This window comes from Scyliorhinus torazame, chromosome 15, assembly GCF_047496885.1.
Source record: "Scyliorhinus torazame isolate Kashiwa2021f chromosome 15, sScyTor2.1, whole genome shotgun sequence".
Lineage (NCBI taxonomy): Eukaryota > Metazoa > Chordata > Chondrichthyes > Carcharhiniformes > Scyliorhinidae > Scyliorhinus > Scyliorhinus torazame.
This window is the reverse complement of record NC_092721.1, coordinates 175,376,358-175,393,599: the sequence shown is the minus strand read 5'-3', so window position 1 is coordinate 175,393,599 and position 17,242 is coordinate 175,376,358. Positions and strand designations below refer to the sequence as shown.

The following is a 17,242-nucleotide window of genomic DNA, read 5'->3' as shown; positions in this document are numbered from 1 at the left end:
GCACAGTATTCTAAGCGAGACAGGGCACAATATTCTAACTGGGACAGGGTACAGTATTCTAAGCGAGACGGGGTACAGTATTCTAAGCGAGACGGGGTACAGTATTCTAAGCGAGACGGGGTACAGTATTCTAAGCGAGACGGGGTACAGTATTCTAAGCGAGGCGGGCACAGAATTCTAAGCGAGACGGGGCACAGTATTCTAACTGAGACGGGGCACAGTATTCTAACCGAGACGGGGCACAGTATTCTAACCGAGACGGGGCACAGTATTCTAAGCGAGACTGGGCACAGTATTCTAAGCGAGACGGGGCACGGTATTCTAAGCGAGACGGGGCACAGTATTCTAAGCGAGGCTGGGCACAGTATTCTAAGCGAGGCGGACACAGAAGTCTAACCGAGACGGGACACAGTATTCTAATCGAGACTAGGTACAGTATTCTAAGTGAGACGGGGCACAGTATTCTAACGGAGACAAGGTACAGTATTCTAAGCGAGACGGGGTTCAGTATTCTAAGCGAGACGGGGCACAGTATTGCAAGCGAGACGGGGCACAGTATTATAACGAGACGGGGCACAGTATTATAAGCGAGACGGGGCACAGTATTCTAAGCGAGACAGGGCACAGTATTCTAAGCGAGACGGGGTACAGTATTCCAAGCGAGATGGGACACAGTATTCTAACCGAGACGGGGCACAGTATTCTAACCGAGACGGGGCACAGTATTCTAACCGAGACGGGGCACAGTATTATAAGCGAGACGGGGCACAGTATTCTAACAAAGACAGGGCACAGTATTATAACCGGGTGGGGCACAGTATTCTAAGCGAGACGCGGCACAGTATTCTAAGCGAGACAGGGCACAATATTCTAACTGGTACAGGGTACAGTATTCTAAGCGAGACGGGGTACAGTATTCTAAGCGAGACGGGGTACAGTATTCTAAGCGAGACGGGGTACAGTATTCTAAGCGAGACGGGGTACAGTATTCTAAGCGAGGCGGGCACAGAATTCTAAGCGAGACGGGGCACAGTATTCTAACTGAGACGGGGCACAGTATTCTAACCGAGACGGGGCTAAGTATTCGAACCGAGACGGGGCACAGTATTCTAACCGAGACGGGGCACAGTATTCTAAGCGAGACTGGGCACAGTATTCTAAGTGAGGCGGGGCACAGTATTTTAAGCAAGACGGGGCACAGTATTCTAAGCGAGACGGGGCACAGTATTCTAACCGAGACGGGGTACAGTATTCTAACCGAGACGGGGCACAGTATTCTAAGCGAGACGGGGTACAGTATTCTAACCGAGACGGGGCACAGTATTCTAACCGAGACGGGGCACAGTATTCTAAGCGAGGCGGGCACAGAATTCTAACCGAGACGGGGTACAGTATTCTAAGCGAGACGGGGCACGTTATTCTAAGCGATACTGCGCACAGTATTCTAAGCGAGGCTGGGCACAGTATTCTAAGCGAGGCGGGCACAGAAGTCTAACCGAGACGGGGCACAGTATTCTAATCGAGACAAGGTACAGTATTCTAAGTGAGACGGGGCACAGTATTCTAACGGAGACAAGGTACAGTATTCTAAGCGAGACGGGGTTCAGTATTCTAAGCGAGACGGGGCACAGTATTGCAAGCGAGACGGGGCACAGTATTATAACGAGACGGGGCACAGTATTATAACGAGACGGGGTACAGTATTTTAACCGAGACGGGGTACAGTATTTTAACCGAGACGGGGCACAGTATTCTAAGCGAGGCGGGGCACAGTATTCTAACCGAGACGGGCACAGTATTATAACGAGACGGGGCACAGTATTATAACGAGACGGGGTACAGTATTCTAACCGAGACGGGGCACAGTATTCTAAGCGAGGCGGGGCACAGTATTCTAAGTGAGACTGGGCACAGAATTCTAACCGAGACGGGGTACAGTATTCTAAGCGAGGCAGGGCACAGTATTCTAAGCGAGACTGGGCACAGTATTCTAAGCGAGGCGGGCACAGAATTCTAACCGAGACGGGGTACAGTATTCTAAGCGAGGCTGGGCACAGTATTCTAAGCGAGGCGGGCACAGAAGTCTAACCGAGACGGGGCACAGTATTCAAAGCGAGATGGGGCACAGTATTCTAAGCGAGACGGGGCACAGTATTCTAACCGAGACGGGGCACAGTATTCTAACCGAGACGGGGCACAGTATTCTACCCGAGACGGGGCACAGTATTCTACCCGAGACGGGGCACAGTATTCTAAGTGAGACTGGGCACAGTATTCTAAGTGAGGCGGGGCACAGTATTCTAAGCGAGACGGGGCACAGTATTCTAAGCGAGACGGGGCACAGTATTCTAACCGAGACGGGGCACAGTATTCTAACCGAGACGGGGCACAGTATTCTAAGCGAGGCAGGGCACAGTATTCTAAGCGAGACTGGGCACAGTATTCTAACCGAGACGGGGCACAGTATTCTAAGCGAGGCGGGCACAGAATTCTAACCGAGACGTGGTACAGTATTCTAAGCGAGACGGGGCACGGTATTCTAAGCGAGACGGTGCACAGTATTCTAAGCGAGGCTGGGCACAGTATTCTAAGCGAGGCGGGCACAGAAGTCTAACCGAGACGGGGCACAGTATTCGAAGCGAGATGGGGCACAGTATTCTAAGCCAGACGGGGCACAGTATTCTAACCGAGACGGGGCACAGTATTCTAACCGAGACGGGGCACAGTATTCTACCCGAGACGGGGCACAGTATTCTAAGTGAGACTGGGCACAGTATTCTAAGTGAGGCGGGGCACAGTATTCTAAGCGAGACGGGGCACAGTATTCTAAGCGAGACGGGGCACAGTATTCTAACCGAGACGGGGCACAGTATTCTAACCGAGACGGGGCACAGTATTCTAAGCGAGGCGGGCACAGAATTCTAACCGAGAGGGGGTACAGTATTCTAAGCGAGACGGGGCACGGTATTCTAAGCGAAACAGGGCACAGTATTCTAAGCGAGGCTGGGCACAGTATTCTAAGCGAGGCGGGCACAGAAGTCTAACCGAGACGGGGCACAGTATTCTAAGTGAGGCGGGGCACAGTATTCTAACCGAAACGGGGCACAGTATTCGAAGCGAGATGGGGCACAGTATTCTAAGCGAGACGGGGCACAGTATTCTAACCGAGACGGGGCACAGTATTCTAACCGAGACGGGGCACAGTATTCTACCCGAGACGGGGCACAGTATTCTAAGCGAGACTGGGCACAGTATTCTAAGTGAGGCGGGGCACAGTATTCTAAGCGAGACGGGGCACAGTATTCTAACCGAGACGGGGCACAGTATTCTAACCGAGACGGGGCACAGTATTCTAAGCGAGGCGGGCACAGAATTCTAACCGAGAGGGGGTACAGTATTCTAAGCGAGACGGGGCACGGTATTCTAAGCGAGACGGGGCACGGTATTCTAAGCGAGACGGGGCACAGTATTCTAAGCGAGGCTGGGCACAGTATTCTAAGCGAGGCGGACACAGAAGTCTAACCGAGACGGGACACAGTATTCTAATCGAGACAAGGTACAGTATTCTAAGTGAGACGGGGCACAGTATTCTAACGAAGACAAGGTACAGTATTCTAAGCGAGACGGGGTTCAGTATTCTAAGCGAGACGGGGCACAGTATTGCAAGCGAGACGGGGCACAGTATTATAACGAGACGGGGCACAGTATTCTAAGCGAGGCGGGGCACAGTATTCTAAGCGAGACTGGGCACAGAATTCTAACCGAGACGGGGTACAGTATTCTAAGCGAGGCAGGGCACAGTATTCTAAGCGAGACTGGGCACAGTATTCTAACCGAGACGGGGCACAGTATTCTAAGCGAGGCGGGCACAGAATTCTAACCGAGACGGGGTTCAGTATTCTAAGCGAGACGGGGCACGGTATTCTAAGCGAGACGGGGCACAGTATTCTAAGCGAGGCTGGGCACAGTATTCTAAGCGAGGCGGGCACAGAAGTCTAACCGAGACGGGGCACAGTATTCGAAGCGAGATGGGGCACAGTATTCTAAGCGGGACGGGGCACAGTATTCTAACCGAGACGGGGCACAGTATTCTAACCGAGACGGGGCACAGTATTCTACCCGAGACGGGGCACAGTATTCTAAGTGAGACTGGGCACAGTATTCTAAGTGAGGCGGGGCACAGTATTCTAAGCGAGACGGGGCACAGTATTCTAAGCGAGACGGGGCACAGTATTCTAACCGAGACGGGGCACAGTATTCTAACCGAGACGGGGCACAGTATTCTAAGCGAGGCAGGGCACAGTATTCTAAGCGAGACTGGGCACAGTATTCTAACCGAGACGGGGCACAGTATTCTAAGCGAGGCGGGCACAGAATTCTAACCGAGACGGGGTACAGTATTCTAAGCGAGACGGGGCACGGTATTCTAAGCGAGACGGTGCACAGTATTCTAAGCGAGGCTGGGCACAGTATTCTAAGCGAGGCGGGCACAGACGTCTAACCGAGACGGGGCACAGTATTCGAAGCGAGATGGGGCACAGTATTCTAAGCGAGACGGGGCACAGTATTCTAACCGAGACGGGGCACAGTATTCTAACCGAGACGGGGCACAGTATTCTACCCGAGACGGGGCACAGTATTCTAAGTGAGACTGGGCACAGTATTCTAAGTGAGGCGGGGCACAGTATTCTAAGCGAGACGGGGCACAGTATTCTAAGCGAGACGGGGCACAGTATTCTAACCGAGACGGGGCACAGTATTCTAACCGAGACGGGGCACAGTATTCTAAGCGAGGCGGGCACAGAATTCTAACCGAGAGGGGGTACAGTATTCTAAGCGAGACGGGGCACGGTATTCTAAGCGAAACAGGGCACAGTATTCTAAGCGAGGCTGGGCACAGTATTCTAAGCGAGGCGGGCACAGAAGTCTAACCGAGACGGGGCACAGTATTCTAAGTGAGGCGGGGCACAGTATTCTAACCGAAACGGGGCACAGTATTCGAAGTGAGATGGGGCACAGTATTCTAAGCGAGACGGGGCACAGTATTCTAACCGAGACGGGGCACAGTATTCTAACCGAGACGGGGCACAGTATTCTACCCGAGACGGGGCACAGTATTCTAAGCGAGACAGGGCACAGTATTCTAAGTGAGGCGGGGCACAGTATTCTAAGCGAGACGGGGCACAGTATTCTAACCGAGACGGGGCACAGAATTCTAACCGAGACGGGGCACAGTATTCTAAGCGAGGCGGGCACAGAATTCTAACCGAGAGGGGGTACAGTATTCTAAGCGAGACGGGGCACGGTATTCTAAGCGAGACGGGGCACGGTATTCTAAGCGAGACGGGGCACAGTATTCTAAGCGAGGCTGGGCACAGTATTCTAAGCGAGGCGGACACAGAAGTCTAACCGAGACGGGACACAGTATTCTAATCGAGACAAGGTACAGTATTCTAAGTGAGACGGGGCACAGTATTCTAACGAAGACAAGGTACAGTATTCTAAGCGAGACGGGGTTCAGTATTCTAAGCGAGACGGGGCACAGTATTGCAAGCGAGACGGGGCACAGTATTATAACGAGACGGGGCACAGTATTATAAGCGAGACGGGGCACAGTATTCTAAGCGAGACAGGGCACAGTATTCTAAGCGAGACGGGGTACAGTATTCCAAGCGAGATGGGGCACAGTATTCTAACCGAGACGGGGCACAGTATTCTAACCGACACGGGGCACAGTATTATAAGCGAGACGGGGCACAGTATTCTAACAAAGACAGGGCACAGTATTATAACCGGGTGGGGCACAGTATTCTAAGCGAGACGGGGTACAGTATTCGAACAAAGACACGGTACAATATTTTAATCGAGACGGGGCACAATATTCTAAGTGAGACGCGGCACAGTATTCTAAGCGAGACAGGGCACAATATTCTAACTGGGACAGGGTACAGTATTCTATGCGAGACGGGGTACAGTATTCTAAGCGAGACGGGGTACAGTATTCTAAGCAAGACGGGGTACAGTATTCTAAGCGAGATGGGGTACAGTATTCTAAGCGAGACGGGGTACAGTATTCTAAGTGAGACGGGGCACAGTATTCTAAGCGAGACGGGGTACAGTATTCTAAGCGAGACGGGGCACAGTATTCTAACCGAGACGGGGCACAGTATTCTATGCGAGACGGGGTACAGTATTCTAAGCGAGACGGGGCACAGTATTCTAAGCGAGACGGGGTACAGTATTCTAAGCGAGACGGGGTACAGTATTCTAAGCGAGACGGGGCACAGTATTCTAAGCGAGCCGGGGCACAGTATTCTAAGCGAGACGGGGCACAGTATTCTAAGTGAGACGGGGCACAGTATTCTAAGCGAGACGGGGCACAGTATTCTAAGCGAGACAAGGTACAGTATTCTAAGCGAGACGGGGTTCAGTATTCTAAGCGAGACGGGGCACAGTATTGCAAGCGAGACGGGGCACAGTATTATAACGAGACGGGGCACAGTATTATAAGCGAGACGGGGCACAGTATTCTAAGCGAGACAGGGCACAGTATTCTAAGCGAGACGGGGCACAGTATTCTAAGCGAGACGGGGCACAGTATTCTAAGCGAGACGGGGCACAGTATTATAAGCGAGACGGGGCACAGTATTCTAACAAAGACAGGGCACAGTATTATAACCGGGTGGGGCACAGTATTCTAAGCGAGACGGGGTACAGTATTCTAACAAAGACACGGTACAATATTTTAATCGAGACGAGGCACAATATTCTAAGTGAGACGCGGCACAGTATTTTAAGCGAGACGGGGCACAGTATTCTATGCGAGACGGGGTACAGTATTCTAAGCGAGACGGGGCACAGTATTCTAAGCGAGACGGGGTACAGTATTCCAAGCGAGACGGGGTACAGTATTCTAAGCGAGACGGGGCACAGTATTCTAAGCGAGCCGGGGCACAGTATTCTAAGCGAGACGGAGCACAGTATTCTAAGTGAGACGGGGCACAGTATTCTAAGCGAGACGCTGCACAGTATTCTAAGCGAGACGCGGCACAGTATTCTAAGCGAGACGGGGTACTGTATTCTAAACAAGGTGGGGTACAGTATTCTAAGCGAGACGGGGTACAGTATTCTAAGCGAGACGGGGCACAGTATTCTAAGCGAGACGGGGCACAGTATTCTAAGCGAGACGGGTTACTGTATTCTAAACGAGGCGGGGTACAGTATTCTAAGCGAGACGGGGTACAGTATTCTAAGCGAGACGGGGTACAGTATTCTAAGCGAGACGGGGCACAGTATTCTAAGTGAGACGCGGCACAGTATTCTAAGCGAGACAGGGCACAATATTCTAACTGGGACAGGGTACAGTATTCTATGCGAGACGGGGTACAGTATTCTAAGCAAGACGGGGTACAGTATTCTAAGCGAGACGGGGTACAGTATTCTAAGCGAGACGGGGTACAGTATTCTAAGCGAGACGGGGCACAGTATTCTAAGCGAGACGGGGTACAGTATTCTAAGCGAGACGGGGCACAGTATTCTAAGCGAGACGGGGCACAGTATTCTATGCGAGACGGGGTACAGTATTCTAAGCGAGACGGGGCACAGTATTCTAAGCGAGATGGGGTACAGTATTCTAAGCGAGACGGGGTACAGTATTCTAAGCGAGACGGGGCACAGTATTCTAAGCGAGCCAGGGCACAGTATTCTAAGCGAGACGGGGCACAGTATTCTAAGTGAGACGGGGCACAGTATTCTAAGCGAGACGGGGCACAGTATTCTAAGCGAGACGGGGCACAGTATTCTAAGCGAGACGGGGTACTGTATTCTAAACGAGGTGGGGTACAGTATTCTAAGCGAGACGGGGTACAGTATTCTAAGCGAGACGGGGCACAGTATTCTAAGTGAGACGGGGCACAGTATTCTAAGCGAGACGGGGTACAGTATTCTAAGCGTGACGGGGCACAGTATTCTAATGAGGCATATCCAAGGTCTTGTACAAAGATAAAATGTTATGTTTTAAATTGTCTTTTGTGTATAATCTAGAACACTTACTTTTGTCTGCTCAAGGCATTGGCAATGAACCTTGAGGAAAAGGATGCACTATTAAAAAACAGAAATCGCTCTCTGCCAACACTGGCGTCAATTCTGTTCCCTGTAGGATGTATGTATATTTAGCATTAGACCTGCCTCCCTTGTATAACACTTAATTTTGTTAAACACACTCCATTCTTCCAACATATAAAGATCTTTGTTGATTAGTCGAGCATCCTTTATAGACATAACACTTGCACAAATTTTGTGGACTATTCCCCAACACCGACATTGAGGCCTTCAATTAAAGTAGTAAATAGCAACGGTGTTAACACCTAATTCCTGTGAGGCACCTTTGGTAACAGGTTTCAAATCAAAATCTACTGGCGACAACTTTCTGTCCAGTTTAGTTAATCCTCAAGTCTGTTAAGTAGGTTGCCACTAATCCACTAGATTCCAACTTGTACAAAAGCAGGTTGCCACTAATCCACTAGATTCCAACTTGTACAAAAGCAGGTTGCCACTAATCCACTAGATTCCAACTTGTACAAAAGCTTTCTGGAAGTCCAGGTAGACACTGTCTCCCGGTTTACATCCAATGTGACTGTGACAAAGGTAAACACCCTCCTCAATCTTCTTGATCAGTCTACAGCCTTTAACACTGTTGACCACACCATCCTCCTCGAATATCTCTCCTCTGTTGTCCAGCTTACTGGGACTGTCCTCGCCTGGTTTCACACTCATCTATTTCATCGTGGCTGAGAATCATCTGAAATTAGCTCTCTTTCCACTCCCAAACTGAGCGTTACCACTCAATTGTTGTTTCCTTTATCCTGGTGACTTCTTCAAAAAGGGATTTTCAATGAGGTGCAAAGATTTGATGGAGTAGTGAGGCGAAGCTTTAGATTAAAAGTTGTTGGCAAAAGGTCTAGTGGGAGATTAGGTCAAATCTTTTCACTCAGTTGTCAGCATCTGAAACACTCTGGAACCTGAAAAGGTGCTGGAGGTGGATTCCATGAATAATTTTAAACGAGAGTTTGAGGATGACAAAGTTACAGGTTTACGGGTAAAAAGCGGGGATGTCTGTACAGGCACAACTGCCCTTTCAAAAGGTCTGTACAGACACAAAGGGCTGAATGGCCTTCTTCTGTGGCCTCGCCACACAGACACAGTCCAGTCCCATAGAACATAACAGCGCAGTACAGGCCCTTCGGCCCTCGATGTTGCGCCGACCTATGAAACCACTCTAAAGCCCATCTACACTATTCCCTTATCGTCAAATGACCATTTGAATGCCCTTAGTGTTGGTGAGTCCACTACTGTTGGAGACAGGGCATTCCACGCCCTTACTACTCTCTGAGTAAAGAACCTACCTCTGACATCTGTCCTATATCTATCTCCCCTCAATTTAAAGTTATGTCCCCTTGTGCTCGACATCACCATCCGAGGAAAAAGGCTCTCACTGTCCACCCTATCTCATCCTCTGATCATCTTGTATGCCTCAATTAAGTCACCTCTTAACCTTCTTCTCTCTAACAAAAACAGCCTCAAGTCCCTCAGCCTTCTCTCATAAGATCTTCCCTCCATACCAGGCAGCATTCTGGTAAATCTCCTCTGCATCCTTTCCAATGCTTCCACATCCTTCTTATAATGCGGCGACCAGAATTGCACGCAATACTCCAAATGCGGCCGCACCAGAGTTTTGTACAGCTGCAACATGACCTCATGGCTCCGAAACTCAATCCCTCTACCAATAAAAGCTAACACACCATACGCCTTCTTAACAATCCTCTCAACTTGGGTGGCAGCTTTCAGGGATCTATGTACATGGACACTGAGATCTCTCTGCTCATCCACACTACCAAGAATCTTACCATTAGCCCAGTACTCTGTCTTCCTGTTATTCCTTCCAAACTGAATCACCTCACACTTTTCTGCATTAAACTCCATTTGCCACCTCTCAGCCCAGCGCTGCAGCTTATCTATGTCCCTCTGTAACTTGTAACATCCTTCCGCACTGTCCACAACTCCACCGACTTTAGTGTCATCTGCAAATTTACTCACCCATCCTTATACGCCTTCCTCCAGGTCATTTATAAAAATGACAAACAGCAGTGGCCCCAAAACAGATCTTTGTGGTACACCACTAGTAACTGGACTCCAGTCTGAACATTTCCCATCAACCACCACCCTTTGTCTTCTTCCAGCTAGCCAATTTCTGATCCAAACTGCTGAATCCCATGCCTCCGTATTTTCTGCAGCAGCCTACCGTGGGGAACCTTATCATACGCTTTACTGCCACATCAACTGTTTTACCCTCATCCACCTGTTCGGTCACCTTCTCAAAGAACTCAATAAGGTTTGTGAGGCACGACCTACCCTTCACAAAACCGTGTTGACTTTCTCTAATCAAATTATTCCTTTCCAGATGATTATACATCCTATCTCTTATAAACCTTTCCAAGATTTTGCCCACAACAGAAGTAAGGCTCACTGGTCTATAGTTACCGGGGTTGTCTCTACTCCCCTTCTTAAACAAGGGTACAACATTTGCTATCCTCCAGTCTTCTGGCACTATTCCTGGAGACAAAGATGACTTAAAGATCAAAGTTAAAGGCTCAGCAATCTCCTCCCTAGCTTCCCAGAAAATCCTAGGATAAATCCCATCCGGTCCTGGGGACTTATCTATTTTCACACTTTCCAGAATTGCTAACATCTCCTCCTCATGAACCTCAAGCCCTTCTAGTCTAGTAGCCTGAATCTCAGTATTCTCCTCGACAACATTGTCTTTTTCCTGTGTGAATACTGACGAAAAATATTTAGCACCTCTCCTATCTCCTCGGACTCCAAGCACAACTTCCCACTACTGTCCTTGACTGGCCCTACTCTTACCCTAGTCATTAATTTATTCCTGACATATCTATAGAAAGCTTTAGGGTTATCCTTGATCCTACCTGCCAAAGACTTCTCATATCCCCTCCTGGCTCTTCTTAGCTCGCTCTTTAGGTCCTTCCTAGCTAACTTGTAACTCTCGAGCGCCCTAACTGAACCTTACATAAGCCTCCTTCTTCCTCTTGACAAGTGTTTTGACTGCTTTAGTAAACCACGGTTCCCTTGCTCGACCACCTCCTCCCTGCCTGACAAGTACATACTTATCAAGGACACGCAGTAGCTGTTCCTTGAACAAGCTCCACATTTCCATTGTGCCCATCCCCTGCAGTTTTCCTCTCCATCCGATGCATCCTAAGTCTTGCCTCATCGCATCATAATTGCCTTTCCCCCAGATATAACTCCTGCTCTGCAGTATATACCTATCCCTTTCCATCACTGAAGTAAACGTAATCGAATTGTGGTCACTATCACCAAAGTGCTCACCTACCTCCAAATCTAACACCTGTCCTGGTTCATTACCCAGTACCAAATCCAATATGGCCTCGCCTCTCGTTGATCTATCTACATACTGTGTCAGGAAACCTTTCGCTCCTATCCAGAATCATCTTTGCAATCCTTTCCTCTACATCTCTGGAACTTTTCGGAGGCCTATAGAAAACCCCTAACAGGGTGGCCTCGCCTTTCCTGTTTCTAACCTCAGCCCATACTACCTCAGTAGACGAGTCCTCATCAAACGTCCTTTCTGCAACCGTAATACTGTCCTTGACTAACAATGCCACGCCTCCCCCTCTTTTACCACCTTCCCTGAGCTTACTGAAATATCTAAACCCCGGCACCTGCAACAACCATTCCTGTCCCTGCTCTATCCATGTCTCCGAAATGGCCACAACATGGAAGTCCCAGGTATCAACCCATGCCGCAGGTTCACCCACCTTATTCCGGATGCTCCTGGCATTGAAGAAGACACACTTTAAACCACCTTCCTGCCTGCTGGTACACTCCTGCAACTTTGAAACGTCCCTTCATCAGTTTGAGCATTTCACTAAAATCTCCCTGAAACATATGTATTTTTAGAATTAAAAAGCACAGTTCTCCAAGTCTATCATGCTAACAATGGATTTTAAAGTATCTTTACAGTAAACCTTTAACACCAGCCTTGGTGAATGAACCAAAACTGAATGCAGTATCCTGGATGAGGGCTAACTAAAATCTTGTACAGGGTTGCCATAGTTCTTTTCGTTTTATACTGAATTTGGTGCAAAACATTCTGGTATTCTATGTGTCTTTGCAATAGCCTCAGAGCACTGATTGTGTCTCTTCAGAGACTTAGGTTATATTGCCAACATCCAACATAGATTATCATAGAATTTACACTGCAGGAGGCCATTCGGCCCATCGAGTCTGCACCGGCTCTTGGAAAGAGCACCCTACTCAAGGTCAACACCTCCACCCTATCCCCATAACCCAGTAACCCCACCGAACACTAAGGGCAATTTTGGACACTAAGGGCAATTTATCACGGCCAATCCACCTAACCTACACATCTTTGGACTGTGGGAGGAAACCGGAGCACCCGGAGGAAACCCACGCACACACGGGGAGGATGTGCAGACTCCGCACATCCTCTTCCCTTAGAACCGATTTCAACAGATGTGAGCCTATTGCTCCCATTGCAACTAGATCAGACTGCAGACTTTCTCAGAGGGTCCCAAGACGAGCAACTACGTTTCCGTAATCTGTGATCTTGAGGACAGTACCAGCAATTCCATTGTCTCGATCACTGACGTAGATTGTGAATGGGCAAAAGTCCCAACACTGATCCCTGTGGGACTTCACCAGTCATCGATCAAATCAAAACCACTTTCCTTAAATAACAACCCTCTGCCTGCAAGAGAGGGGACAATTCCCTATTCAATCTCAGACTCTACCTTATAAAGTAACCAATTGTGTAAGCACCTTCTCAAGATCTTTCTGAAAGGCCAAATAAATGTTAACACCATTCGCCAAACTCAAAAAAGAATTAACCAGGTCGGCGAGACGCTACTTTCTTTTCCAGGAGCCTAGTTGGACGTCTCTAATAATGTCCACCATGTACAGGTGGCCACACGGTGTCGCTAATGATCCCGAACAGCTTTTCAATAATTAAAATTAAGTTAATGGATCTGTCATTCCCTGGTTCTAATTTGTCACCATTTTTAGATATTAGCCTCTCTCCAATTCATAGAAACAATCCCAGCCTGTAGCGAACTACTGAATATATGAGCCAGGGGCTCACCTTGCCCCACACATTGTTGTGAGCAACTAGAGGTGAGTGCTGTCAGAGCCAGCAGCCTGGGTAAATGGAGCAGGAGAGATCGCAGGCAGGAACTGGAAAGACACAGAGAAGTGCAGTGGCCTAATAATCACCAGGGAGCTAAAAATGAATACATTTATAAAGAGCTCTGAAAAAATCATATGGACTCGAAACGCTAACTCTGTTTCTCTCTCCATAGATGCTGCCAGACCTGCTGTGTTTTTACATTATAATGGGTGTATGTTATCACTGATAAATTAAATCCTCTAGCAAGACAGTATTTCGCAATAAGTGAATAAGGATTTTCTAACCTGGAAACCACAAAGGAGGATATCTGACGAATGTCAACCTAAAAAGAAAAAAGATGAATGAAATTCTATTTTTATGCTGCAAAGATAGTTCATTTGTATTTTGAAAATTGGAAGTTTGATTTCGGAAAAACTACCTTGCTATGTTTAAATTGCTTGCTGCTGAGACGTACCTTGAAATTATAGTTAATAAACCAAATGGCAAAGATATGCAGAGGATTACAATCAACAAAGAGGGACAATAGGTGGCACAAGCTTGCAACAACAAAACCTGCCAGCTCTGATCACATTACCCACCCATCTCCAGCTACCCCATCCTGAAGATCATTTGATGGTATTGATGGTCTTTCTGACATCTATCCCAAACTTTCCTTTCACCAGTTTTAGCCTGTGCCCCTTGTGCTCATATCCTGGATGCAGTTAAAGATCATGTACATTCTTTATGCAACCCAGCATCTGATATAGAGGTAAGCATAAAATAGATACATACAAGGTGAAATAGGAATTAGATCTTGCTGATTAGAAAATAGGAACATGAATAGGCCCTTCAAGCCTGCTCCACCATTCAATGTGATCATGGCTGATCCTCTATCTCAACACCATGCTCCAGTGGTCTCCCCATACCCCTTGACACCTTTAGAGTCTAGAAATAAATCTATTTCCTTCTTAAATATATTCAGTGACTTGACCGCCACAGCCTTCTGTGGTAGAGAATTCCACAGGTTCTCCACCCTCTGTGAAGAAGTTTCTCCTCTTCTCAGTCCTAAATGGCCAACCCTTTACCCTGTTACTGGGACCCCCTTGTTGCAGACCACCACCCCCCCCCCCCCCTCCCCCAGCCAGAGGAAACAACATCGCCCCCCACAGCCAGAGGAAACAACATCCGTGCATCCAGTCTGTCCAGCTCTGTCAGAATTTTATGTATTTCAATTACGTCCCCACTCATTCTTCTAAATTCCAATGAATATGGGCCCAGTTGACCCAATCGCTCCTCATCCGACAATCCTGGCATCCCAGCAATCAGTCTGGTGAACCTTTACTGCACTGCCTCAATGGTAAGTATATCCTTTCTTAGATAAGGAGACCAAAACTGTACTCAATCCTCCAAAGTGTGGTCTCACCAAGGCTCTGTAAAGTTGCAGTAAGACTTCCTTGCTCCAGTACTCAAGTCCTCTTGCAATGAAGGTCAACATACCATTTGCCTTCCTAACTGCTTGCTGTACTTGCATGCTTGCTTTCAGTGACAGATGTACTAGGCCATGCACATCCCTTTGTACATTAACATTTCCCAATGTACCACCATTTAAAAAGTATTGCTCCATTCCTTTTCTCCACCCAAAGTGGATAACTTCATATGTATGCATGATATACTGCATCGCCATGTATTTGCCCATTCACTCAACTTGGCTAAATCACCTTGAAGCAGCTTAACATCCTCCTCACCACTCACATTCCCACCAAGTTTCGTGTCATCAGCAAACTGGGAAATATTAATTTTGGTTCCCTCAATCAAATCATTGATTTTTTTTTAATAAATATTTTATTGAAAATTTTTGGTCAACCAACACAGTACATTGTGCATCCTTTACACAATATTATAACAACACAAATAACAATGACCTATTTTATAAACAAAAAATGAATAAATAATAAATAACAAAAATGAAAACTAACCCTAATTGGCAACTGCCTTATCACAAGTAACACTCTCCAAAAATATAATTTAACAGTCCAATATATAATTATCTGTCGCAACGACCTATACATATTATACAGTATATATTAACAACCCTGAGAGTCCTTCTGGTTCCTCCTCCCCCCTCCTCCCCCCCCCCCCCCCTCCCCCCCTCCTCCCCCGATCCTGGGCTGCTGCTGCTGCCTTCTTTTTTCCGTTCCATCTATCTCTCTACGAGGTATTCGACGAACGGTTGCCACCGCCTGGTGAACCCTTGAGCCGACCCCCTTAGAACGAACTTAATCCGCTCTAGCTTTATAAACCCTGCCATGTCATTTATCCAGGCCTCCACCCCCGGGGGCTTGGCTTCTTTCCACATTAACAATATCCTGCGCCGGGCTACTAGGGACGCAAAGGCCAAAACATCGGCCTCTCTCGCCTCCTGCACTCCCGGCTCTTGTGCAACCCCAAATATAGCCAACCCCCAGCTTGGTTCGACCCGGACCCCCACTACTTTTGAAAGCACCTTTGTCACCCCCATCCAAAACCCCTGTAGTGCCGGGCATGACCAAAACATATGGGTATGACTCGCTGGGCTTCTCGAGCACCTCGCACACCTATCCTCCACCCCAAAAAATTTACTGAGCCGTGCTCCAGTCATATGCGCCCTGTGTAATACCTTAAACTGAATCAGGCTTAGCCTGGCACACGAGGACGACGAGTTTACCCTGCTTAGGGCATCTGCCCACAGCCCCTCCTCGATCTCCTCCCCCAGCTCTTCTTCCCATTTCCCTTTTAGTTCATCTACCATAGTCTCCCCTTCGTCCCTCATTTCCCTATATATATCTGACACCTTACCATCCCCCACCCATGTCTTTGAGATCACTCTGTCCTGCACCTCTTGTGTCGGGAGCTGCGGGAATTCCCTCACCTGTTGCCTCGCAAAAGCCCTCAGTTGCATATACCTGAATGCATTCCCTTGGGGCAACCCATATTTCTCGGTCAGCGCTCCCAGACTCGCGAACTTCCCATCCACAAACAGATCTTTCAGTTGCGTTATTCCTGCTCTTTGCCACATTCCATATCCCCCATCCATTCCCCCCGGGGCAAACCTATGGTTGTTTCTTATCGGGGACCCCCCCAAGGCTCCAGTCTTTCCCCTATGCCGTCTCCACTGTCCCCAAATCTTCAGTGTAGCCACCACCACCGGGCTTGTGGTGTAGTTCCTCGGTGAGAACGGCAATGGGGCTGTCACCATAGCCTGTAGGCTAGTCCCCCTACAGGACGCCCTCTCTAATCTCTTCCACGCCGCTCCCTCCTCCTCTCCCATCCACTTACTCACCATTGAAATATTAGCGGCCCAATAATACTCACTTAGGCTCGGTAGTGCCAGCCCCCCCCTATCCCTGCTACGCTGTAAGAATCCCTTCCTCACTCTCGGGGTCTTCCCGGCCCACACAAAACCCATGATGCTCTTTTCAATCCTTTTAAAAAAAGCCTTCGTGATCACCACCGGGAGGCACTGAAACACAAAGAGGAATCTCGGGAGGACCACCATCTTAACCGCCTGCACCCTCCCTGCCAGTGACAGGGATACCATATCCCATCTCTTAAAATCCTCCTCCATTTGTTCCACCAACCGCGTTAAATTTAACCTATGCAATGTGCCCCAATTCTTGGCTATCTGGATCCCCAGGTAACGAAAGTCCCCTGTTACCTTCCTCAACGGTAGGGCCTGTATTTCTCTACTCTGCTCCCCTGGATGCACCACAAACAACTCACTTTTCCCCATGTTCAATTTATACCCTGAAAAATCCCCAAACTCCCCAAGTATCCGCATTATTTCTGGCATCCCCTCCGCCGGGTCTGCCACGTATAGTAGCAAATCGTCCGCATACAAAGATACCCGGTGTTCTTCTCCTCCTCTAAGTACTCCCCTCCACTTCTTGGAACCCCTCAACGCTATCGCCAGGGGCTCAATCGCCAGTGCAAACAATAATGGGGACAGAGGGCATCCCTGCCTTGTCCCTCTATGGAGCCGAA

At 48.4% G+C, this 17,242-nt stretch overlaps 1 protein-coding gene across 2 annotated transcripts in view; it reads right to left on the bottom strand.

The window, feature by feature from the left end:
• The window catches only part of mrpl48 (mitochondrial ribosomal protein L48), a 155,166-nt gene that overhangs the window by 53,692 nt on the left and 84,232 nt on the right, over positions 1-17,242 (bottom strand). For both annotated transcript variants that reach the window (XM_072477132.1, XM_072477131.1), the window contains exon 3: positions 13,528-13,565. In XM_072477132.1, the coding sequence (XP_072333233.1) occupies positions 13,528-13,565 (38 nt within the window). The remainder of the gene's footprint in view (positions 1-13,527; positions 13,566-17,242) is intronic.